Here is a 26749-nt window from a genome sequence, read left to right on the forward strand (position 1 = left end):
GAGCTAAGTTACACTGGCCTAAGACCAGAGTAACTCTGTGGCGGTGTAACTGAATTCAGAAACTGCTTGCAATTCTTTGTTCTTTATGGCCTAAAAATCCTTGCCTCTGTAAAACAAAATAAAAAATAAAAGAAAGTTTTAGCAGGTAAGGGCTATTTACAACCTATGAAACATTTTAGTTACAATGTAAATTTATATTTAGTGATTCATCTAGCCACAATTTATAGCTGACAGTCCATTCTAGCTAGTTAGATTTATATAGTGCTTGCAGCTTTTAATACTGATGCCTGATAGCATTAATATGACTATTTATGCCATTATTAATTATATCAGCTAAGTAGAAAATAGAGCATCCATGTTGCTACTTAATAGCATCACATAAAATACTCCATTATCCCATCTGTAGCATGGGGGAATGGTGGTGGTGTAAACTGCATGAGTTTTTCATTTATTAATATTTGGGGAGGGTAAGGTTAGCATTTCTTCGGGGAGGGAAGTGAGGGGAAGGAGGTAGTCCAGAATTCTGGGTTGGATTCTCTTTTGCTTGACGCCTTCTGTTGAGAAGAAGATTATGATTGTTTTGCAGGACAGCTTCATCGTAGCACAAGACTTATGTATTTCTTTGTTGTCAGACACCACTTCTGGCAAAAGTCTGCTCTACTTTCATATTTCTTTAAAGTGTGCGGGCTACAATGCAGCACTGTGTCATCATGCATATATTAAGATAAGATTACAAGGATTCTGATAGTAGCAATTGTTATATTATTAGAAATCGTGCACACACCAACTCCTTTTGGCAAAAGTAAGGATAGGTTCACCTGGGATGTAAATTGTGGCCTTCTAGCTTTGTTCTTAGTTTTTAGCAGCATTTGTATGAAGGGGGACGGGGGAAGAAGCAGCATTTGTTTGAAGCAGGGTGCGGGGGGAGAGCAAGAGAGGCTGAAGTTCATTTCTCAGAGAGGCTAAATTATCATATTGCCTCAAATTACAAATTCTTTCCACAGCAGAAATGAATCATTTTAAGAATTAGTTTGGGAAGGCTAAAGTCGAACCCACTTCTCTGCCATCCACATATTGCATCTCTAATGCTGCCAATCTCTTACTTTTCATAATTGCTGAATTCGTTTTCCAAAATTAGCGAAGAGTATGGGGAAAAGTTAAGGAAATGAAGTAGTTTTGACTAGCTCTGAGTGCCACTGGAGATTTAGCTGTGTCGTTTTATTGTGAGGTGCCTAGAACACTACAGCAGATACATCATAAAAATAAAATGTATTATTTGATTATTGTATTATTACTGTTGCAAGCCACCAGAGAAATGTTGCAGAAATGAAGAGATCACAGTGTACCAAGGGGAAACATGGGTATAGTGAGATATCAGGCTCTAAATGAAGCACTCTTCCCCTGTCTTTTCCTGCCAGTGGAGTAGCTTGTCACCAGCAGGAGCACAGCTCTTGCAATGCACTGAGAATCCTGCTTTCAGCAAGCCTTAAAGATTTTCTTCTGAAAAACCTCACCGTATGAGCTTGGATTCCAGGAGGATGTGAGCGCGATCCCTGTTCAGAAAAAATGTGCTCAATCTGTTTCAGGCGAGTTCCCTGAAAGATAGGTTAAGTCAACTGATTGAGCTGATTTTCCCTCTTGAGGTGATATTTTATTTATATGCTAAAATGCTTGGAAAGTGATTAATTTGTCAGGGGAACATCTTGTTACTGTAAATTTGCCGAATGTGTAATAAAATTGCCATAACACAGATGGGAAAATGAAGATCTTTTAAAATGAAATAACTGAGCAGTCTGCCTGCATTTTTACCAGTTAATTTTAACTTTGTTAAATTTCTTCACCATTTTTTTTTCCTGAAGAAAGCAAGCTGGGGAGGGTCTGCACTGAGGGGGGGAAGAGAGAGTGGGGGTAGAGGCTCTGATAGCTGTATAGATGCCCTTACTTTCTCCCTGGATCAGAGGTAACTGATAAATTTATCAAATTTCTGCCTGGGCTGATTGATTCAGTTGATGTATATAAATTATACAGGTCATACTCCCCTTTCTAGTAACATGGAAGTTAGAAATAGGAACCTCAAAGGAGACCATAGCAGGCATGTGCTTCTAGTCAGTAAGAGGCACTTGAAACAGTTCTTCCCTGCCTGTTTCTGCAGGATCACTTTCAGTCGACATCCAAATAGTATTACGATCTTATTATTCTTTTACAGCAATTGCTTACTGTCAGGGAGTGGGGAAGTTTGATCATGTAGAGGTGCTCAGTAAAAAGTGAAAGGCAAAGAATACAATACCTGTCACTGAGTTTCAGAGTGTAACTAGTGAAAATAGCATTAGTGAAGGAACAATGCCTTTTATTCATACTTCTTTTACTACCGCCTGTCCATCTGTCCACTGGAATGAGCCACTTATCATGCTTCCGGGTTTTTCTCTTTCAACTTAAAGAATTATGAAAGCAAAATTCCAATTTTTCCTGTCCCTTTATGACAGGTAGACTGAAGATTGTGGTCATTTGGATTAAAAACATATCCATCACCACCAGAAGACAGGTTATTATTATGTCTCCTTTGAATATATGAATTTCATCCACTATGTGTTGGAAGTCTAAGAATGCCAACTTTTTATATAAAATAATTATCCCACTGGTGATGTACTGCATACTGTTGCCATATTTTTTTCACTTTTACAGCATTCTTGGCCTTATCACCCATAACATAAATTGTGTGCTCTCATATTAAATAAAACCTGTAGGATAACAATCCCTGTATAATGTGCAGTCAGCCAATCACACATCACCATTTGACTGTCACTATTTGTTTTCCTATGACAGATATTTCAGTAGATATCCCAGTGTAAATTTGACAGCATGTTTGATACAGGGAAATAAGAGGGTGACCTTATTTATGTGCTCACACTGACCTCAACGTACCACCCCCAGGTAAGCGAGGGTCCATTCATGGACAGGCAATGTTCTGAGTTAACTGGTTTTATTATCTCAGCTTCCTAATCTTTTCCTGGAATGCCAGGGATACCATCCTGTAAAGAAGCAATAGTCTAGAACCCAGTCTGTTTTACTTGACAGTTGCTGTCAAACCCCTGCTTTACAAGAGACCAGTTCAGGAATGGGTAGGGTTGCCAACTTTGGTTCCTGGAGATTTCATCACATGACATAATCTTTAATTAAAGATTAATTCCTAGAGACTCCAGGACTATCCTGTAGGGATGGCAACCTTAGATGGGGCATATTTGACTTAATGATATCTATTCTATCCCAACACTGAGTGAAATGTGGATTGGTGGTCGCCAGATGTACCATGATCCAAAACATAAGGCCTGATCCTGCAAGCCTGCTCCATGATGCTCTCTCATTGACTTCAGGGGATGTTCTTTTTCAGTGCTGAATATTTCCTGAAAGGTGCTGCACATCCTTAACTTGTGCTGAAGTCAGTGAGGCTCAGCACATTGTAGGATCAGGGAGGTGCACTTGAACCTGGTTTAATCGTGGATGCACTTTTTTTTCCTTGAAGATAACGATTGTGAATGTCTAACATATCAAAACTCCAATTGATTCCCAGTTGGCTTCAGCGGAAGTTTTGGGTATAAAAGACATGCACTTGTGATCTAGATCTTATACGATTGAAATAATTAAGGCAAGTATGTTACAAAAATACAACTGAAATATATGGTTTACAGTATAAGATAAATGTTGCCGGCCAAATCTTGCAGCCTTTTCTCAGGTTGTTCTCCAGCTAAACTCAGTCAAGATCTTGCCTGAGTGATAATTAAGCAGATTCAGGCGCATATTAATTAACAACATACCTACATGGTCATGTTAAAATTGCAAGCGTTTGTCTTCAACAGTAATCCTGTCCTGAAGGCAATAAATAGAATGGCAAGGTGCTTTTGTTCACTTCCTTGGATAAATATTTTCTAAAGGTACCAAATTTCCTTCCTTTTTTAAAAACAGTAAAAGCCACATCAGGAATTCATAAAGAAGCTTATCCTGTAAACTCGCTTGCTATATTTATGCAGACTGTGTAGAAGTGAAATCCATTTATGCCAGTTTCTTCCTGACCTTTGCTGCTAATATCCAGAGGCAAAACTCCAGCATATAAGCCCAATGGCATAAATAGCTTTGAATTACACATAGTCGTATGTGAACAATGTGTAACTGTGAAAAGCCAAAGGTGGGGGGGTATTATTTTTAGGATCTATAATCACGCTTATTAAAATCAAAGCTAGGATAGATAGATTTTTCTTCCATGATTTCTGATATACATTATACAATGTATCTTAATGTGTGATGATATAGTCCTCAAGATCATATTCAAGTATTTTTTTTTTGCCCACTTAATTTTCAGAATGTACAGGGATCAAAATAGGGAAACAAGCAGTGAGACTAAAGAAAGACATCCACTTTTCTTACAGGTTTCATTAGTGATTTGCAAATGTTAGGACCTTACAGCCATTTGTTATACGTTAACAACTAAGGCTCTGATTCTGCAACCATTTATGCACACCAGATGCGGGTGGACTATTGCACCCACACTGAGTCCCTTTGAATTGAGTGGGGGGCCTGGCACAGTTGCAGTGGTCTGCCAGCACACTGAGCCTTGCAATATCGAGGCCTTAGTCCAACTTGCTGGGTTGGGTAGTTCCTCAGCAGGTGTAACATGTCCTAGCTCCATTTAAGTCAACAGAGCTAAGACAATTTACAACAGTTAGGAATCAACCCTGGTACATCCGAGGTTTTGGTCCATGACTGGTGGCAAAAGTTTTGCCCTGCTTGGAACAAACTCCATGCTGATTTTGCTCACTTTTTCTATGAAGGAAAAAAACCTTTTATTTTAATGTTCCATGTATTTTACTTTTAATCACTTAAGAGTCAAGCAGTAAAATCGGAGGAGACCTCTTCAGATTTCATTTACTTGTTTTATAATGTGCATCTCCTTTCACAGATGTTCCAGTGTGGCTGTACATTTGTGATCTTTCCTTCTGTTAGGAATTCTTTTGTACATTCTGGTTTCATATAGTGCATAATTCATCTTCAATCTACATGTTGCAGCATGTTCCCATTCTATTTATATGTATTTTTTGTATTGTCTCCCTCTTCTCTTTTTATTGCAAATCCTTTTTAAAAAATACAAAAAAACCTTGGGCTATTCACAGCTACACATTGCTCACACATTACTCTGTGTTGGCTAAAGCTGTTTGTGCCAGAGGCTTTATTTTGGGGAAATCTGCAGACAAAGAAATAAGATTGCTTTTCGTCAACTGAAATATATACGTTTCAACATTGAGGGGAAAGATATTTTATTTATTCTTTAACTCATTACTATGAGTGGCATGAAAATAAGCTCCCCCTTTTGAAACCCTATGTTCAAAAGTGACAAGTGCTCTATTCCTATGAGTTCAAGACACAGAGCCTGATTCTGCTCCCGTGGAAATAAATGAGGAAAATCCCTGGGTGGAATCCGGGCCCTATTGAAGTCAATGGGGAAATTCCCATTGATCTCAACAGGACAAGGATTTTATCCCCATTGATATCCATAGGAGCGCAGGGGGAGATCCAAGCCCCGTAAGCCATTAATTCATATAAGACTGTCTGTGAGCTATGAGGGCTAGAGGTGACTCAATTTCTGAACCTTCATAACTGCAGTAAAGGCCCACTTCTGCAGTTTTTATGGAGGCAAAATTCCAATAAAAGAGTTGGATTTATGCTTCCATAATATGACATGGCACAATTAGAGAGTATCAGAAATGTATGCATTTGGGAGAATTTGCCCCAGTAACAGTTGTAAACACCTTTCAACTTTTGTTTGGTATCTTGGGTGTATTTGCATCTTATAATTTGAAAGAGGTTTTCCCCTTCTAAAATATTATACCTCACTCAGCTCAGTTTCCTTAAAAACAAACAAACAACAACAAAAAAACAAAAACAATTTCAGGCTTTCTGTATGAGATCATGACAAAGTGAATTTTATAGCCAGTACTGAAAGGGACTAAACTTGACAACAATTGTATTTCATGACAACCTTTGCTTTCATGTCCCCAGCCTGCTTTCCTATCAGGGTGGTTTTTTTTTTCTTTCTCCCTGCCTCGCTCCCCCCCCCCAACCCTCAAATTTGAACTATTCCATATCTCTGCATTGGCTGGAAACAAATCCCTTTACCAGAAGTGCATTTTAATGGAGAGCATGCTTCAGTTAAGTCACCAGAACCTTAACTGTATAATATTCAATTTCTTACCAACCCAGAACCAAAGCTTTTCATTGAGAGCCATGTTCATAAGGGTAGTGGAAGAATTACTATTACAGAACTAAACCAGATTAGGGGGGAATGTGAATTAGATTTGGTAACAGATGGTGCTGAGGAAATTAAAGGTACTTTGCGAATGGAAGCGACAGCAGCTTGCCTCTTTTTCTCTCTGTCTCTCTCTTTCATGCACTTGATAGACGGGTATAAATCACAACAATCCCGTTTTGACAGCCAATTTCGAGAATTTGATCTGGTTAAAGACATGGCTTTCCTGCTCCACTCACCGAAACCAGCTTCTATTTTATTTTTATACAGCACCTTGTCATATTTAGGGAAATAGAATCACCTGCCTCCCTTTAATGAAATTTTCTGTAATTACAGTTTTAGCTCTTTCGAGTTAATTACTTTTCCATTCAGCCTGAGTTCTCAGACTGTCTCACTGGGGTTTTTTTCCCTCCCCCGCCCACCCCACACTCATTCATATTGCTTTAATTTTTGTAAAGATGCTGTTCATTGTTAGAAATTGTTGTCAGATCCATGATAATTTAATCATAATTATCAAAATCATTATTGTTGAGGGAGAAAGCAATGCAAACAATTGTTGAAGTCACTGCATCTTTTTTGACAGTGGGGAGAAGCCTTTCAGGAAACACTCTGATGTTCAGGGGTTTTTTTTTTTTTTGGTTTGTTTACTAAACTAGATCCAAGAAGCACATGGAGAGCTAGATAAAAAATGCTTTTCTTGTAAGTGAAAGCCGCTCAAATTGATGTGGACACAGTGGCAAAATGAGGACAGACACATGCATGGAATTAAGCTCAGGTTGCAACTTTTATTAAACTAGTGGATGGGCATGACCCACCCATACTTTCCAGTGCAGGGGTGACAGGGCTCCTTACTATATAACCCGTAACACAGGGTCAGCTCCCCTCAGCCTACACCCAGGACTCCTCTTTCTCTGAGTCCTAGCACCCTCCCCACCATGAGGTGGACAGAGGATATAGCAGGGTGGGGATCTCAACCTGTTCAGGCCACAAGGTCTCACCCTATCACACAAGCCGATGGCCCATCACTAAAATCCCAGGTCTTGTACTTCTGGGAACAGTTCATTTTATTCTCTTAACCATGCTGGGATCTGGCTGCAAGCAGCAATGAATAAACAACAGCACACCCCAATAGCTCAGTTAGGTACTAAGTGCATTCCTACTTACTTGAAGGTGGTGCAAGGCAGGCAAAAAATGCCCTGTCCTCTGCCCGTGGGCCCATGGGAGAAAAAAATCCTTCCTGACCACCCGAACAGGCGATCGGCAAGACCTGCAGCATCTGCGAGTCTGGGTTCGCATTGCTAGTTTGATTGGGTAGGATGGTGCTGGTGGAATGGAGCCAAAAGAGGATCCATGTGGCTGCTGTGCTGGGCTAAATCCTGGGAGCTGGGGAATTCTGGCCAATCAGCACCCCTCTCCAACAGCTGGCCAATGGGTACCAGAGACTCCCAAGGGAGGAGCTGCCTATTATCCCTTGGGTAGTGTTTCCCTCCCTTGCTACTGGGACTGTTCCCCTTTCACTGCTGGCCCCATCAAGTTCCCCCACCCGTTGATGTGGCTGGGAGGCTTTTGTCTGCCTATAGCTTTTTTTGCAGCCTCTGATAGCACATTTTTCAGAAAAAATCAGGATAAAATTCCAGAGCCGCAGTTTGTTTATGTAAACTTGTCCTCGTTCTAGGGTCCAGATTTTAAATTCAGGCCTCTGGGTGCTGAATATAATTCACTTTTTGCAGTTAGGGTGGCAAATTTGAAAATGAACAAACAGACACTATGCTTCGTGACTTGGAGATTCCTCACCATATGCCAAAGGTCTCCAAAGTAAAAAAGGGGACAAGAAAAGAAAATGGGGGAGAGGGGCAATTTCTGTCAGGAATTGAAGAGAAGATTCTTAGAGCTGGCAACTAACAGTTGGTAGAAATAAAGCTTCCTACTGGCAGTCAAATCAAATGTAGTAACAACTCAGCGACTCCCTGCTGCTAGCTGCCAGCATGGTGTAACACACAGGGACAAACATTCACTTAAACACTGATTGCAGGAAAACGTCATTTTCCAACTCACCAAGTATTTTACACACATACACACGGTGGTGTGTGTCCATGTAGAGAGAGGAGGTGGGCAGGAACTGGAATCAACTGGGTCATTTATTTCACAATTTTTAATCCTAACTCTTTAAGAAACTCAGGATCTGATGTCATTCCTATCATGCTCTTTCTAATTGTTCTTCAATATCACACTGATTTTGGCAAATGAATTATAATTAATCTATTGCCTAATCTATAGAAAATCACTGAGGGAATTGGGTAATAGGCCCGTATGTACATTTGCATGCGCACACACACACACACACACTCCCTCTCAGATAGTCAGCAGAAAATCATTGAGACAAATTGTGGAAGCTAGGATGACACAACTTTGTCTGTCTTGAGACTTATGGACGTTTTCTTCTTAACACCCCCCTCCCCCCCAAGTGACAAATAACAACTAGGTCCCTGTGATCTGCAGTACTGGCTTTCTGACTGGTACAAGTAACTGCTTTTGATGCTATAATCATTTCAAAATAATCCCTCTTTGGAAAGCCTGTTACATTCTGGAATAAATCTTTGGTTATTTTTGTAGTTTGTGGAGGTTCTTTTCTTGAATGAGATGAATGCAGTGTTGATTTTTCTTTTACTGTTTCAATTGATTTCTTTTAATTGAAAATAATTCCCAGAATTAATAGTTAGGAGATGCCTTGTCACTTTAACTTCTCCTGAGGCTGGAAACATCAGGTGAACTCCACCTGATATGAATAGAGAATAATCTCAGATAATATAATTTTAGATCACAGAAAACCAGCTGGATTTTTAACCAGCTGGTGTTTCACTCTGTCCTAATGTGTGACATTAAATAAAATAGTTTGCTCATAATTTGACAATAAAATTTAATAAACATGTTGTTGTTCCCAGTCTTGATACTTATTCTCACAGAATGATTCTTGGCTACCATTCTAGTAGTCATATTCCAGCCTTCCCGCTATATATCTTTGTAGCACAGACAATCTCTTAATATAAATTTGTACAACTGCTGGCACAACAGGGCCCCAGTTTAGTTGAGGCCTGTAGGCACTACTGTAATATAATTATAAATAACAAGATATGGGATTTAAAACCAGCAAACAAACAGGAAAGTTAAATATAAAAACCAGCACGTGGCTCCAAATAACAACCATATTCCTACTTTATAGGCCTGTGAGAACAAAGGAGGAAGAAGAAAATTAAGAACTGAGAATCGGCCTTAACTTTTTGCTTGTTCAGTATTGTTGATCTGTGTTGGAACCTTCATACATTGTATACATCAGTATACACGCGCACGTTCCTTTTTTGATGTGAGTTTCAGACACCCTGGAAGGATTTTCATTTAGCTGTCATCTGCTTCTTGTGTTGGTTTCTCTTCAGTGTGTTCCTTCCTTTGAGTGCTTGAAAACTGAATTGTCTGAACACGAGAAAACTTTATTGATCCATATTTCTATTTGAAAGACTTAAGATTTGTAGAAGTGGGTGACTTTCTTTTCTGCAGAAAGCTTACTGCAGAGGAGGTCTGTTAGTAGCATAGTAAATCTCAACAGATGAATAAATATTACAGGCGCATATACAATATTAGACTTCAGTTTGTGACATCTTGCTGCAGTTTTTTGCTTACATGTTAGAGGCTTCCTGTGCGTCATAGTGACATACACTGTTACCCAGTATCTCCAGTGTAACTTGACCTGGTTCTTATTCAGACACCTGGTGTGTTGGCTCAAAGGTGCAAGGTCATTTATTTTTCTTCCCTCTGAACTTTTTGTTCCCAAGAGAGTGCCTGATGCACAGAACAGGGCTTGTGTGGTGTGATAAAATTTAAATTTTGCTGCCTACAATTGCTGCACATTTAAACCTTACAAGTAATTTTAGGATTCACGTCATGGTCTTTACGCTCTGTGAGCTCAGTATGCTAGAGAGACTGTGCATGTCTAAGGATACATTTAATTAAAGCTGCATTAGCGCATATATACAGACTTGTTAAAACACTTGGTTTATCTCAATAATATTGATTAATAGCAGTAGTTTGTTTAATCTAAGTGTATTTTTGCTATTATTACATTACTTCAAAGTAATCAGGGTAATAGTAATCATCAGTGAGATATCACGTTGGTTATAAAGTAATGCCATAAGAATTGATTTGAACTTGGCAGGAAGAGAAAGCTCTTGTGCACGTAGTGCCAAAGCCCGGTTTAGATTATTAGAATGAGAGTTTTAAGCATAATCTCAGTTTGTATAGACAGTATGTACTTTATAGGCTTATAGGTTGCTCTATACTAGATCAGTATCCATTTTATCAAGAAACACCTCAGGCAGTTAATTATGCAAAACAGCCTGTATGTAATTACACAGTATTATTATGCATTTAGAACTTTTATTGATTTGCTAGTTGCTCGCTTACAGTATTTAGAGCTATAAACAAGAAATGCTCACCCTAAATTGAACTAGATCCAAGGAAATGAGCTAAGGATAAATTACACTAGTATGCATTGCTGCATCAAATCTAATCCTTAAGCGCAGAAACTGTCAACAATGATCATTTGCAACACATTGTGATATCACAGGACCGCTTCCTTCCCATTAATAAAGTTTATCAACCAGCAAGTGCAGGGAATCACCTTGCAAGAGTGAGGAGCAATTGTGATGACTTTACATAAATAAAAAATGTCGGGAAAAAAGGTTAAAATATTCTCCCTAACTTTACAGGGCATAGAATTATTACATTTGAGTCAATAGTTGGAAAAAATTGCAGTTTTTAAAAATAATGCAGTTATGGTGAAGTTGAGAGTCCTGGGATATTTGCCTTGGAACTAAAAATGAATGATTGTGCATTCTTCCACTTTGGTGTCATTGAGCGCTGTGGTGTGCCTTAGTAGGTCACATGCAGATTGATGATACCAGTTGGGAAGCTGGAACTTGGCTGCAGATTCTTGATCTCCAGGTAACGTGGGCTGCTGCTTGCAGCACCTTGATGTCTACGTACACTGCTTCCACAGCTCCAACTGTCAGCAGTGCTGACATCAGCCCTGGAGAGAGCTGTTTGCTTGCTTCAGCACATTTGATAGTGATGGAATGATGGAGACTGCTAGAAAAATTTAAGAGGCAGAAGAAACATAAATTTTAGAGAAGTTGCTCAACATTTGTAAAACAATGGAGACAGTCATGTCCATCTTTTTGGCCCTAAGTACTCCTCAGTAGGCCATGCGTGGATGTTTGTTAATAAAGGCCTAATGCATAACATGGGTCTGTGTGGTGGTGGAGGGGTCAGGATTAGCAATGCTTACTTTGCAATGAATGATCTCATCCATTAGGTTAACCAGGCAGACCTTAAGATATTTCTTATTAAAAGAAGGAATCCTTTCTGTTCCTTCCTCCAACTAAACCAGTGCTCCTTAATGCAATGATGATATGTTAGACCCAGCAGTTGTCAAAGCATCGTATTACTGTGATGCCATAATGACACCCTGTCTCTGTAAAGTAGTCATGTTTTCTAAAATCACACGTTGCACCGTTGATTTCTGACATGACACTTCATTCAGTCGCTTTCCCTTTCTTCGGCATCACCATTCTCTGACAATAGCAGCTGGTGCCCATTTTCCTACTAAGTGATTCACATTTTGCCACTTTACTAGAGTGCAATTAGCTGAAGCAGAAAAAAAATGCTCATTGTAAAGTATTTCAGCTGAAATTGTAACTCAGCTCTGTAACAAGAGCTTGGGAGAGAGTCTCGAGGTGACCTGAGTGTCACTGCAAGAGGCAACATTTTGGTTTCCTTCCACACAAATACTTTTTCTCCTCCATTCAAAGGAACAAAATATAGGAAATCACAGGTGCACGCATCACCATTCTCTGTCTATTGATTTTGGTACAGAAAGTGAAACGTTACTAAAAGTGAAATATCACACTTCTTTGTGGTTAAAGTGTGGCCCTGGAAGAATGGCAAGCTGGGTTCTATTCCTGGCTCTGACAAAGACTTCATGTGTGATCTTGGGCAAGGCTTTCTTGCCTACTACACAGTGGGGATACCCCGGCCTCACAGAGGTTTTGTGAGTCGACCACAGTTGATGTTTGTGAAGCATGTTGGAAGATAGTGGATGGGTGGCGTTCTTAAAGTGCCAGTGTATAATAATTCCTATCTCACTGGCTCATTTAAAGAAGTTACCATTAACACACTGTAGTATCTGCAGCATCAAAGAAATTCTCCTTTACAATGGAAAATAACTGTGACATCTCATACCATTATGTGGCAGCTTGGTAAATGTCTGTTTATTTATTGGTGACCAGTGTAATTACTGGGACAAAGGGTCGCTCTGCTCTAAGTTACAGCATCACTGCAGCACTGTAGAAGTCAGTGGGGCTGTGCTGGTGTAACATGGAACAAAATTTGGCCTGTTTTCCAATCCCAGGATGCCATTGTTTGTTTGTTTGTTTTGTTTTTATTCTTCTTAAATATGTCAAATAAGGGAAGAAAGGAGAAAACAATATTCTAACCAAATAGCCTAATCCTGCCGTCTTGGTTGTGGAAAAGGTCCCATTGACTTGAATGGTGGGAGAGTTTCCTCTGCTAAGACTAATTGGGCCCAAATTATTTTATACATCCTACTAGGACATTGATACTGATTTAACCAGCGTCAGCATTGTCAGTATCATTAGTAGTGTAGCAGATAGAAGCAATATAAATGTAATGCCACTAACATCTTCATTAATGATATTTAAAAAATTCTTGGCCTTGTTGAAAAATGTGGCATGGAAAATATCTACCACTGTTTTATTTAAAAAGCTATTTTAAGTGGTTTTGAGTGCATTTGCTAACATTCTTCTCTATAACCTTCTGCCAAAAGCACTGGGCCAAATAGCTAAACTTTGCTCAGATGAAAGATTTTTGCATCTTGGCATTATAGCAAACATGAAGGGATGTAACTTAAGATATATTATGAAAGGTTTGAAGTGGCCTGTTTTCCTAAGAATCTGTTCTCCCTTGGATGCAGGCATGGGACTATTGTTAGAGCAAACTGGAGTTGCTGTCTTTGTGGGCACTGAATGGACTGTGAATCCAAAGTCAGCAATGTCTCCAGTTTTGTTCATGAGTAGCTGAGAGAGGTTTTAGAAAGCACATGTGGGTATACTCCACCTCCAGTGCAGCTATCATTCATTTGACTTAAAATAATAATAAAGAAAAAACAACCCCACCAAGACTTTAAACTAAATATTGTACACTTTCAGATGAAACATGTTATTTCTATTCATACACCTTAACTAAATTTAGTTTTTTATTAATCCAATGTGACCTAAAAAAATTCTGCATTAACAGCACAATGTGGAATTGGGCTTATTCTCTTTGAATGCAGATAAAGCCATCATCTTGAAAATAGCTCTTTCTGACAAAAAGGTGTTCTTTTGAAATAAAGTCTTATTCACTACATTCCTCTTAGAGTTAATGTGAATTTTAGTGCCTCTAATTTTAGATTGAAGTGAAGTCTAGAATAAAACCCACGAGCTGACAATTGAATTTATAGATAGTTGTGAATATTTCAGGCTTGAATAATAGAGCTGTAGACTTTCAGAGACAGAGAGGAAGAGAGAATTAAGCTCCAACTGTAGTTTTAGAATAAAATGCAATGGTGTCTAGGAAGTCTTCAGTGTAATGAGCTAAGTAGTAATTAGGAGGCAACGCTCTTACTGAGATCTGGTTCAGGCATTATTCCAAATGTTTAATGAGATGACTTGATGATGGCCCAACCTGTCAAAGGTGTAGATCAGCGGTTTTCAAACTTTTTTTCTGGCGACCCAGTTGAAGAAAATTGTTGACACCCGCGACCCAACAGAGCTGGGGATGAAGGGTTTGGAGTGTGGGAGGGGCTCAGGGCTGGGGCAGAGGGTTGGGGTGAGGGCTGCAGTGTGGGGCTGGGGATGAGGGGTTTGGAGTACAGGAAGGGATTCTGGGGTTGGGGGGGGCTCAGGACTGGGGCAGGAGAGTGGGGTGCGGGGTTGGGGCACAGGCTTACCTCAGGCAGCTCCCAGTCAGCGGCGCAGAGGGGGTGCTAAGGCAGGCTTCCTGCCTGTCCTGGCACACCAGACTGTGCTGTGCCCAGGAAGCGGCGAGCAGCAAGTCTGGCTCCTAGGTAGAGGCATGCAAGCGGCTCTGCACGGCTCTCACCTGCAGGGACCACCCCCTCCAGCTCCCATTGGCCGGGAGCTAGTGCTCTGGGCAGCGGCAGCATGCAGAGCACCATGGCCCCCCCGCCTAGGAGCTGGACCTGCTGCTGGCCACTTCTGGGGCGCAGCGTGGTGTCAGAACAGGTAGGGACTAGCCTGCCTTAGCTGGGCAGCACCAACAATGGGACTTTTAACAGCTCAGTTGGAAGTGCTGACCAGAGCCACCGCGACCCAGTGCTTTACGTTCCGCGACTCAGTACTGGGTCACAACCCGCAGTTTGAAAACCACTGGTATAGATGACTCTTGAACCTCTTCCATTTGAAAGGGGTGCAGTAACAGATAAATTAAATCAGCATGAAACACGTGCCTATTGTCACTCACTGCCAATGTCACCAATATACATATATCCTTTGTTTGGTTTGCTTCTTCAGGGAGTTGAGCAACTTTTCATCCACTGAAAGCTACTATTTTCCCATCTCCTTGCAGTGGTTAGTTTGAACTGTACTTCTGTACTCCTGTGCACCAATCCAGTTTGCACTATTGAATCTGCAGCCAAGAGCAGATAAACCTTGATTAGTACTAGAAACTGCCAGTTCAAAAACATCAGCAGACTAGCTGTTAGCCTGTACAGCATTGGAGATCTGATCTTGAGCTTGTAAAGAGGAGAGAGAATATTTTGGTTCTGACAGTATAGTACAGGATAGTAGGAGAAACCCATTTTTGCACCAGATAAGACAACATGCGTTTGGACAACTAATTAATTGTTGACTTAATATTAAGTAATCAAATAACGATTCTGGGAATGGGAAGGTGACACAGAGTTTGTGCTCTTATAAATTATTCCCTAAACTAGAGCAAATTCACCAGTAGGAATCTTGCAGAGAGGAGAATGTGCCACGAGCGGAGACTAGAGGATATATAGTTGTGCTCCTATGGTTGTAACAGTAATGATTTTATGCACGGAATCACAACAAAAAGAAGGCTAAAGAAAGGCCAGGTGCTTGTATTCAAGAAAAGGACCTCAGCATGCAGAAATAAAAAGCCCTCTAGCTGGTAGATTGTGAAAGAGTTAATTGATATTTTTTATCATAGCTGTATAAAATGCAGTGTCACAGAACGAAAGAGTGAGCAAGAGAGAGAGACCATGTTTTAGTACCCTAATAACTTCTAACTCTAGTCTAAGATCATAATGTATGGGAGAGCGGTCCAGTAATTATAAGGTAATAAGTGGAGTGGTGGTGTAAGTGCTCTAAATTAAAAGGAATCTGCAGAGCTGCTGTAAGTCAGTGCCGACCCGCTTTCTTTCAAACGTTGACTTGAGAAAAGTGCTTAGCCCAGAGTGCAAGTAGAGAGACGAGAGAGCTATCTATTAATTACAACACTCATTAACAGTGATGGGTACAAGGCAGCAGATGCAGAAGGAACGGCACGCACTAGTGCAGGCTGGCAAGGGGATTTCCCCCGGTCCCCGCCCCCCCCACTCCCCCCCACTAGTTCTTGAGAAAAGGACAACACAAGCAGGTGGTCCAAAGCAATAAGGTATTTTCAAGGATTTAACCTTCCCATTTCCTTGGTGTATGTGCTGACACCGAATGGTTTTTCTCCCTCCCCATCCCAAATAAATATAGTGCTTAGGTGTAGTGAATGAAGTGTCCACTCATCAGTTTGTTGTTTGGTTTCATATTCACATGCAATTTGTTTTTTATATTCTTTTTGGTAAAATTCACCTCAATGATGAAGGCCCTATGACCACCTAAATCCCACTTTAAATATAGGGTAAATCTTACTCTAAGTGGACGTTTCTAGTGAGGGGCCAAATTCTGATCTTGATATCTGTGGTGTAAGAATAAACTGAAATCTAGTTGCTGGATTTCTTTCTGATTTACATTGGTGAATTTGGCACCAGAGCTTAAAGCTGCATCTGAATTTTATTATGGCACATAAATATGAGCAAGAGAAGAGATATAACATCTCAAAACTGATGTGAAATTATTTTAAGTCTGCCAAATTACCTGCTGCAAACGTAACTACACTTGATTTTAATGTAGTTGTTTCCAAAACAATAGTATAACCACATGTGGGTGGGCTTATATAGTGGTTGCATTCATCTGAGAAAAGTCATCTGAGACTGCTCGTCTGTGAATTGGGAGTGACAAAGTCTTTGCCCAGCATGCCATTTGCCACTGTGGCTTAGTAATCACAATAACAGACAGGGAAGGTAAATCTGATCATAACCTTTCTAAATATTATTCTACCCTCCAACTCCCTGCGTCCTGCCAAAAAAAGGACAGTTAGCTTTACATACGGGAAAGAAAAGGAAAGAGGGTGTGTTTTTTTTCTTGACAGAGAGCTAATTTGTCAGATCAAATGTCTTGTTGCTCTGCTTCACATGCTCAACTCTGAAGGCAAGAATTAAGAAATAGGGCAATCAAGGATCTCACCCTTTGAAAGATAAAACTTTTATCCATTTCCTCCTTTTTTTTTAACCCAGAAAGTAAAACGTAAAATGTCAGCTCCTCTAGAACTGTAGATATATGGGGTGCTGGCATAGTTATTACTGGTTAGTCTGAGGATAATGGCTAAAAAGTAATTGCAGCCAGAGATGATGAATCATTCCACTTAGATTTTGTGAAACTAGTGTCCAACCTTAATTATTGTTAGAATCCTGAGATGATGTTACTTCATTACTAAATAGCTATACCTAATAAAGAAATGTTAATAATAAAAGTAATTGGGAGACTTATTCTTCAATTCCATGGTCAGATCAATAGATGATGTAGTTATGCTTTATTGAAACGTGCTGACAAACAGTAATTACTGAGCACAACATTTATCACTTCAAACTCAGAAATGTTTGATTCTGTCGATAGTGGAATTTATGCAAGGAAAAATGCAGTGAGGGAGGGGCAAATGAAATAAACTCTAGTAATCAAATGGGTTTGTGAATTCCTGACTCACTGGATGACAAGTTCAAAATTTAGAGAGTTGGTTTGAAATTGACACATAGTCTAGCAGAAAGAAGGGGGAGAAAAAAGGATTTGGTCTCTTTAAAGTTTTTGTTTACTGCCTGTCTGAAGCTTTGATAAAGCTCTGTCATGCCCTTATGCTGATTACCTTCATGTAGAACAAGAGGTATTGACTAATGAATGAATGATGTGCGGTCCCTAGCCCTTGCAGAGCAATCTTAAAGAGCGCTGTCTTTAATACACAGATTCTTCTCTCTCCCTCTCTCCCTCCCTCCCTCTCCCACAATGCAGGCTTCTCTGCAGAATGTCAAGCAAAGATCGACACATTGATTCCAGCTGTTCGTCATATATCAAGACGGAACCATCAAGCCCCGCCTCTTTGACGGACAGCATCAACCACCATAGCCCTGGTGGCTCTTCAGACGCCAGTGGGAGCTACAGTTCAACCATGAATGGACATCAGAATGGGCTGGACTCACCACCCCTCTACCCTTCCGCTGCAGGCCTTGGGGGCAATGGGCCTGTCAGGAAACGATATGATGACTGCTCTAGCACCATTGCTGAAGATTCACAGACCAAGTGTGAATATATGCTGAACTCGATGCCCAAAAGACTGTGTTTGGTGTGTGGTGACATTGCGTCAGGATACCACTATGGGGTGGCTTCATGTGAGGCCTGCAAAGCTTTCTTCAAGAGGACAATTCAAGGTGAGTGCTGATCACCACTTCTCTCTTGTCCAAAGTAAAACTTTACAGCCCTGTGTAACTCCTGTTCCTTCTCCCTCCCGTAAATTGTTTCTTTATATTTACAGTATCTGGTCCAACAGATTTTACTCAGGCAAAACTCCTTCATTCTTTAGTGGGAGTTTTGTCTTAGTAAGGACTGTAATTCTGGGCCTACAATCATTTCTCTTTTTACTGTCAAAGGTAGGCAAAGCTATCTGGCACCCTAGGCATCTTCAGATTTTTTTTTTTTCCATAAGAGATCCCCATGGACACTGATAAATAATTGCTGTTAAGAAAACTGGTTGTTTTCTGAAGGTTGCTATGGCTACCTCTTGAGTGGGCCTCCTTCAACATACCCTTGTTGTGCATAAGCACCGTGTGGTACATCTTGCTCTGAGCTGTAGCACTGAGGCACTTAAATTGTTAGAAAAATCCAGTTTATTTTTTTTAAACTCTAATCCGTTTAAAGACAAAACCAAATGTAATGCTATAGTGTATTGTGTGCTTCAGTGGATTAGTTACTGGCCTTTCACCTCTAAGATACTACTCCAGCCTTAACCAGATTCACCAAATATCTGTCAGATTACATCCTAAGTGAAGTAAGTTAGCAGGCTTTGGTCTCTGCCTAATAGCCCACATAACAAACCTGCTCCTGATACTCATTACAAAGCCTCTACATATTTTGGCATAAGTAAGTATGAATGGGACAATTTGCATGTTCATTGTTCTAACTGTGGAACCAATGGAGTCCAAATAACCTTCTGTCCTCCTTTAGATAGCATTGTCTCAAGCAGAATTGCCAGCAAGAATGGAAAGCCATGCCTGGACTGTAGTTATTATACAGGAACTTAGTGTCACATTGAATTAAGGTCAGGCTTGGGTGCCTAAAATTAGGCACCTAAATCCCATATTTAGACACCTAAATAAAAGGTGCTTGATTGTCAGATGTGCTGAATACCTGGAACGCTCTGTGAAGGCAATAGGAGTTGGTGGTGGGAGGCAGAGGCTCAGTACCTTTGAAAATAAGGCCACTTTTACTGAAGAGCTTAAATTTGGATTTAGTTACCCAACTCCGGGCACCTACATTTGAAAATTTTCACTGAAGTGTCTCAAATATGTAACTAATTAATTATTTAATGTAAAATTGAGGGACAGATAATGGATGTTGTTTTGATTTAACCATTCCCAGAGGGTGATTCTTGCACCCTCTAGGAGCCTTGAGAATCCCCCTTTTGTTTCTGTTTAATTCCCGTCTTGCCCCCCCTTCCCCCCCACCCCCCGGGCAAGACTTTGCATTGTTGCAAACATACAATCCCTCACACTGAGGAGTGCCAGATGCTGCTGCTTTTGAAGCCTTCTGGAGGTCAGGTGTCTTTTGCGGAGCAATGCAAGACACTGCATTCCCCAATGAGGCTGAGAGGTGGCTTCCACTTACCTCTCAAGTGCCTGCTTGTGAGCAAAGAACCCTGATGTGGATCAGCAATACTGGGCTCTCAGGCAAAACTCCTGTTGAAATCAATGAGACATTTTCACACTAGAATCAACTGGAAGTTTTTCTTGGATGAGGAGTAGTGGATTGGACCCATAACAGGACATTGTATTCCTGTTACCTAGCTAGATACCAGACAATGATTAAGAGTATGTTACTGGAAGTTTAACATCCCTAGAGTAAATACCTACATTATTGCATACTTGTTCAACCTTCAGTAAATATATCCCTTAAGCATGTGATTAAAGTTCAATGAAAGTCAATGGAACTTAAGCATATGCTTAAAGTTAACACGTAATCATTATCAGTGGTAATCATAGTGCTTAAGTGCTTTACTGCATTGGGGCCTATGTTAGTATAAGTGTGTTAGTATAAGTATAAGGGCACAGTGTGCCCTTATTGCCAAGAAGGCCAATGACATTTTGGGATGTATAAGTAGGGGCATAGCCAGCAGATCGAGGGACGTGATCGTTCCCCTCTATTCGACATTGGTGAGGCCTCCTTTGTACAGTTTTGGGCCCCGCACTACAAGAAGGATGTGGATAAATTGGAGAGAGTCCAGTGAAGGGCAACAAAAATGATTACGGGTCTGGAACACATGACTTATGAGGAGAGGCTGAGGGAACTGGGATTGTTTAGTCTGCAGAAGAGAAGAATGAGGGGGGATTTGATAGCTGCTTTCAACTACGTGAGAGGTGGTTCCAAAGAGGATGGTTCTAGACTATTCTCAGTGGTAGAAGAGGACAGGACAAGGAGTAATGGTCTCAAGTTGCAGTGGGGGAGGTTTAGGTTGGATATTAGGAAAAACTTTTTCACTAGGAGGGTGGTGAAACGCTGGAATACGTTACCTAGGGAGGTGGTAGAATCTCCTTCCTTAGAAGTTTTTAAGGTCAGGCTTGACAAAGCCCTAGCTGGGATGATTTAATTGGGGATTGGTCCTGCTTTGAGCAGGAGGTTGGACTAGATGACCTCCTGAGGTCCCTTCCAACCTGGATATTCTATGATTCTATGATAAGACAGTCATTGGATGTTAATGAAATAGTCACTGTTCGGTCCAAATTCCAAAGAGAAACACTGTATTGCAGTTGTTATGGGTCTGATTTTCAGAAAGTTGAGGCCCAGGCAGGCTCCAGGCACCAGCGAAGGAAGCAGGTGCCTGGGGCGGCCAATAGAAAGGGGTGGCACTGTGTCCGTGATTGGGGCGGCACGTCCGCATCTTCCGCGGCAATTCGGCTGCAGGCCCTTCACTCCCTCTTTCCCTCTTCGGCGGCAATTCGGCGGCGGGTCCTGCTTCTTATCTTTTTCTTTGCCACTTGGGGTGGCAAAAAAGCTGGAGCCAGCCCTGGGCCCAGGTTCCCAAAACTTTGCAGACACTTTGGGCAGTTATCATACATGTGGTTAGATCCATTTGTTCATTAAATAACCAGCTTGAGTGCACAGGTACGGCAATTGCACATGTAGAAAGTGCATGCTGACCTCAGGCCTCGGCTTCGTAATTATCAAACCTTTTGAGTTAAATAATTTCCTTTGCCCTTCAAGAACGTTATCAGCAAAGCTCAACAGTTTATACAATGGAGGAGTAGATATTATGTAGCTGTTAAACTTCAATGAACATGGCTTTAATAATGAACTGTTATTCCATTACCATGCAATAACTATCCTACAAAACAGATATACAATTATTTTAGATTTACCTTCATTAATAAAAAATGCCACTAAAATCTTTAACTCAGTAAAGTCTTTGCTTCAGTTTTACACCACACCATAGACAGCAAGTTTCTGGGTCCTGAAGCCTAAGTCAGATGTTATTCTCCAAATTAGCTCTCTGGTCTTGTCCACCTAGCTCGAGTTATAACTGGCAGCTGTGCAAAAGCTTTCAGTAGGGATACAGCACTAGCTGCATCAGCATGTATCACTGCACAGTAATATAAAGACAAAAAATGCAATGTTGTAAATAACGGCATTGAATGGCACAGTAATAAAGGAATTCAAAGTAGGGCTAGAAAGGTGCCACCTTCATATGACAAGGCGGCGCCTTCATTTAAGTTATTGACTCAAGGTCCAAGCCAACAAAGTGATGAGTGCTTCCAAATCCCGTTCAAGATAATGGAAGTTGAGCACTTCAGTGGGTCAACCCCCTAGGACACTATAGGTGAACTAAAGTAACTAAGGCAAAGGTACTCTTTATAATTCTAGGGGCAAATTCTACCTTTGAACGTGCATGAATGCCTCCCTTGATTTCTTTGGCAGTCGTTCGATAGAAAGGGCAGAATTTGTCCCTAATATTCCTAAAGGCAATTTCTCACTATATAATTTCACTTTGTGGTTCATATCACACTTCGCCTCCTTCTCCATCTGTTTAAAAAAATTAGTTGATAATTGAATAAGCATAAATAAGAAAATAGACATGCACAAAGAGGAACATAAATATAGAATAGAAAACAGGCGTGCTTGAAGAACCAACTATGAGGACTGAGTATATAAAAATTGCTTATCTCAAATAAAAGAATTGCTCCTTTCAAACGTTAATATTTCAATTCTGTTGGGAAATTAATCTAGATTTCAGGGAAAAAAGACCATGTTTCACTTATAAAACCTTTCCAAGTTATCATTCATAAACTATTAAATTAGCTCAGGCTGCAAAGCACAATGCCACTCCCCACTGACATCACTGACAACACTCCCATTGACTATAATGGAAGCAAGGCTGAACTTGATAAAATTAGGTTGAAGAAGGTGAGTATTATGCTCACTTATAGCCTGATCCACTTCCCACTTTCCATTGCCTTCAGTGGAGCTGCACCATCCCCGAGTAGGTGAATTTCACTTTAATATGACTTGTTAAAGGACAGTTTCACTAGTAACAAAAGTGACAGCTCCTTGCTTTCAGAAAATAACGGTTTGCTCAAATTTTTATTTTTCAGTTTGAAACATTCCATACTTGTTCTCAGTCTGAGGTAATTTTGTTCTTAAATGTGAGGAAACTGCAATTAGTCCTTTTTTTTTTTTTTTTTTTTGGTGGGGATGGTGGGGGAAAAAATCTATCCTAAGTCCCTTTTTGAGTTTTTCAGGCAGATAATCCAAAACCAGCTGAATTTTGAAAAAATGCATGGAAATAATTCTTGATGAGAGGTAGCAACTGTTTCTGGAAAATATTTTAAACTAAATAATTATGTGATTGATTGAAAAACCACAGTTGAATGTACACAATGGCCATCTGCTTATAGCCTGAGTAGAATTAAATGAAGTTCTGCACACACATACACCCCACATCTGACATCACATAGAGGAAGGGAGAACTGGATGTTCTCTCTGCTCAGCCGAGCACTTACAGGGTTGCTGCTCTTAGGTTGCTTCTTGGATAACTTACACGAGGGGTGACTGCAAATGTCTCAGAAATACATACAAGCAGCCAAATCCACTGCCAAATTGGCTTAATATCAGGAACACTAGAAAATAGCAAGTGCTAGACTAGTCACAGGTCCATTGATTTCTGCAGTCTCTCTGCAGTTTTTGATGCATTCTGTGGTATCTTGAAAACACACCTTTCATTAAAATAAATAAAGGGGAACATTTTCAGCCTTCAGGTAGGTGCACAGGCCTCGTGCTGGGCCTCTGACAGTGTTGCACGTCCTGTATATTTTGTAATGAACATTTAGCACCAAAGATATCAAAAACCCATTTAACAAGACAAAAATTTAAATAGAAGTTATTACATATGCCAATGTTGCCAAATTATTCTTGGTGTAGGAACATTAAATTTAAATTTCCTGACTCATATTTTGTTGTACTACTTCAGATTACACATTGTTGCATTTAATAATATATAGTTGCTCTGCCATCTCTTTGGGTGAAACTTTTATTAAGTTACAGGCACAAAGGTCTTGTTGGTTTACATGGGAACCGGATGGGGTCCATGAGCTTTGAAAGGTTCAAATATTTTCTTTTTTTCCCTAAATTGATTACCCCCCCACCCCCATCTCTCAGGTGATTGTCATCTTCAACCTAGCATGAAAATACAACAAGAAAAAACAAACCTGCTGAGGCAGCAGCCTGGTGGGAAGATTTGTGGTGTAAAATTAATCATTGACCAAAGGAAAAATGCTACAAAAGTATAAATATTTTGGAGTCACAATTGTCATGTTTCCAGATTCTAGGGTAGTTTTTAAATTTATTTTTCATTAAAGGTGTTGGATGGACAGCACTGGAGACTGCAGTCTTCTATTAATGCATAGATAGTTAAAACATAGCTATTGAGTCCCTACTGTCTTTTACTCACTGTCTCATTTATGAGCCTCATCCCTGTTCAATCCTTGTCCATCTAAGGCAGCTAAGAAGCATTCCAACCTGGTCATCATCATTGCCTTGTGGACACCTTTTCATTAGGAACTGTACTGAGACCGCTGTCTCATTTCACGCTATCAAAAAACTTGCAGCTCCACAATTCTGCAGTAGCATAGTTCCTAAAGTACATGTCAAACCTTGTTCAAACTATAATACAGACACCTTGGGTTGACCTCTTTCGTTATTCAAAGTTTTTTACTTGGTTAACAATCAGGTTTTTCAAACCTCTTTTGAGTGCCATGTTTACACATTGCTGAGCCAATTTGACCTGCAAATCTATGAACGCTTTATAGTAAACTCTTTTTTTTAATCAGCAAGGTAATCAGGAAAGATACAGCTACTTATGTAAATTCAGATATGGTGACATTTAAAATGGGCGACATAAAGTTCGGTTCTGGGTTGCACGTGACCAAAGTGGCTTCCAAAGGTTAATTTACACACTGCTCAGCTGACTCCATCTGTAATGTCCACATAACGTTTTCTTGAGGAAATGAAAACAAATTAAATAAGACTTCATTGTTTTCCAGTATCTTAATCAGGATTATGATTTTTATAAAATGGTAGAGGTGAGAGCTAGGAATTTTGGTGAGAGCTAGGAATCACTGAGCCATGGATCTTGGCTTTAGTGCAAAAATGGCAGCCTGCCAGTGAACCTTACACTGTTACCTGAATCCAGCATTACCTGATTAATTCATTCACCTTCCTTATATAAGTAAAAGTCTTTGCATCAGCATTTCTTTCAAAGAATATTTAAGCAAGCAGTGAAATTATTGAGAAAGTATTTTTAATTCTCTTCCTATACATCCCTTCATCATGTAACTGCACAACTGTGGCAGCAAAACAAGATGAGACAGTAAAATATAAACATGCTAAAATCTGGGAACCAGAGAGAAATTTAAAAATGTAGTGCTGGTTCTATCATTTTTACTATCCCTGCTTTCTTTACAGTATTGTAAATTATATGCTGCATTTAGCTTAGCTGAAAATGGGAACGAGGACTGTTTCTGCCTGCTGTTTAAAACCCATCCGAAAAACTGAAGAAGGAAGAGACAGATTAATGCCATTATAATTAGGGCTAGTTCTCCATTTGTGTTATGAACTTGAATTTCTGAAAGTGTTTGACTCACCTGTAAAATCCAGTACAGATTGAAACTAGGCACACAAGGTCTTAGCCACACATGATTTATTTTTTTTAAAATATCTGTCTATACATTTTCTAAAGTTAATTTTTATTGCTGGTGAAAGTTGCCAGATTGGCAGCCCCGGAGACTGAAGTTCTCTGTGTATCCATGAAACAGCAACAAGGCAGGAGAAGTGCAAGCTTCTCCACACTACCCTATCAATGAATTTTAACACTGATCTGGATGGAACATCACTAGCTTTGAGAGAAAACTGTCATACGCAGAGGCCCAGCCCTAGACCTATGCACCTACCTGAAGGCTGAAAATCAGGCTCTTCATTTATTTAGTTTAATGAAAACTTCAAGTTTTCAGCCTCCATGCTCCTTAGACATCTATGCTATGACTGCCAAGGAGGTCATGATTCAGTAAGATTCAGAACACATCTTGAGATGGCCTGAGTGCACTCATTTCCCACGGAAGACAGGTAAGTTGACTCCAGTGGGAGTCAACGACACTTGGTACATCTAGGAGGTATCAGTCCCATATTGCCAGTTGTGGTGGTCTTTGTGATGTTGGATACTTGTTTACTGTAAAATTAGGCAGCTGAACCCATCATTTAATGTAATACGACACTGAACAATATCTTTACATTTTCTTCTCAAATCTGCATGTATGTTGTTTACTACTGGTGCTACAAAAAGTTTGAAAAGAATATTTTTCAAGTTTTGAACATTTTGTTAGTTCTTCTACAACACAATACTGACTCCTTTTTAAATGGAAATTTAGTGAGGGTCACATATTGTGGGCTGGATCCCTTGGCTAAATGTTTTGAGGTTGAGTATAGATGTTTCAGAATCAGACACTTTTTTTCTTTTTCCTTTTTAACAGGCAAGGAAACTCTACTATTATGTTTAACTGGTTTTAGAGACTTTAAAACTGAAGACCTTTAGAGCCAAAATTAGAAAACAATATCTAATTGTGTATACGCAATTTTGTTATTGTGGTCAACTGGGTGCAAAAATGTGGACACATCATTTGTTGGCTTAAGCAGCTACAGATGAGACATGACAGAATTTAGACCTCTAATTAGAAGTGCACAATTAGAGGCCTGGTTGAGGCCCCTTAAGAATTTGTCAATTGGAGTTAAACTTAAAATTCATACTTAGGTTCAATCTTTCAAAACCGTACTCCTGTGAGTATTTTTTTATTCATGCAAGTAGTCCCTTTCACTTCCAGCTCTATGTGCATGAGCAAGGACCAAGTTTTGAAGAATTCAGACCTTAACCTCTGTACAAATGTTATTTGGTTCCTTGGTTCAGTTTTGTTAAGGTGTCAAAAATTCTGATGTATTTTCTAACCCAGTTGAGGCCTTCTTCCCCTGCCCTGTTCCTAAGTCAACCTAGTACTTTTACAGTGCCCTCCTTCCCTCAGATTCTCTGAAAGTATTCTGTTTTCTGTTAAGATCCTTATACCATGCTCATCACCATGGTGTCTGAGCACCATAGTCTAATCCACTCTCTCTCATAGTCGGGATCCTGTGACATGCATTCCCCTCACCGCCTTTCTGTGCTTCTTTTGGGTCATTGATTCCCAGGCAG

General features: G+C 40.1%; 1 protein-coding gene across 14 annotated transcripts in view; it reads left to right on the forward strand.

The window, feature by feature from the left end:
- The window catches only part of ESRRG (estrogen related receptor gamma), a 486133-nt gene that overhangs the window by 302999 nt on the left and 156385 nt on the right, over positions 1–26749 (forward strand). For all 14 annotated transcript variants that reach the window (XM_073338899.1, XM_073338902.1, XM_073338898.1 and 11 more), the window contains one exon: positions 17764–18179. In XM_073338899.1, coding sequence (XP_073195000.1) covers positions 17777–18179 — 403 coding nt within the window. In that variant the 5' untranslated portion in view covers positions 17764–17776. The remainder of the gene's footprint in view (positions 1–17763; positions 18180–26749) is intronic.

This window comes from Lepidochelys kempii, chromosome 3 (genome assembly GCF_965140265.1).
Source record: "Lepidochelys kempii isolate rLepKem1 chromosome 3, rLepKem1.hap2, whole genome shotgun sequence".
Lineage (NCBI taxonomy): Eukaryota > Metazoa > Chordata > Testudines > Cheloniidae > Lepidochelys > Lepidochelys kempii.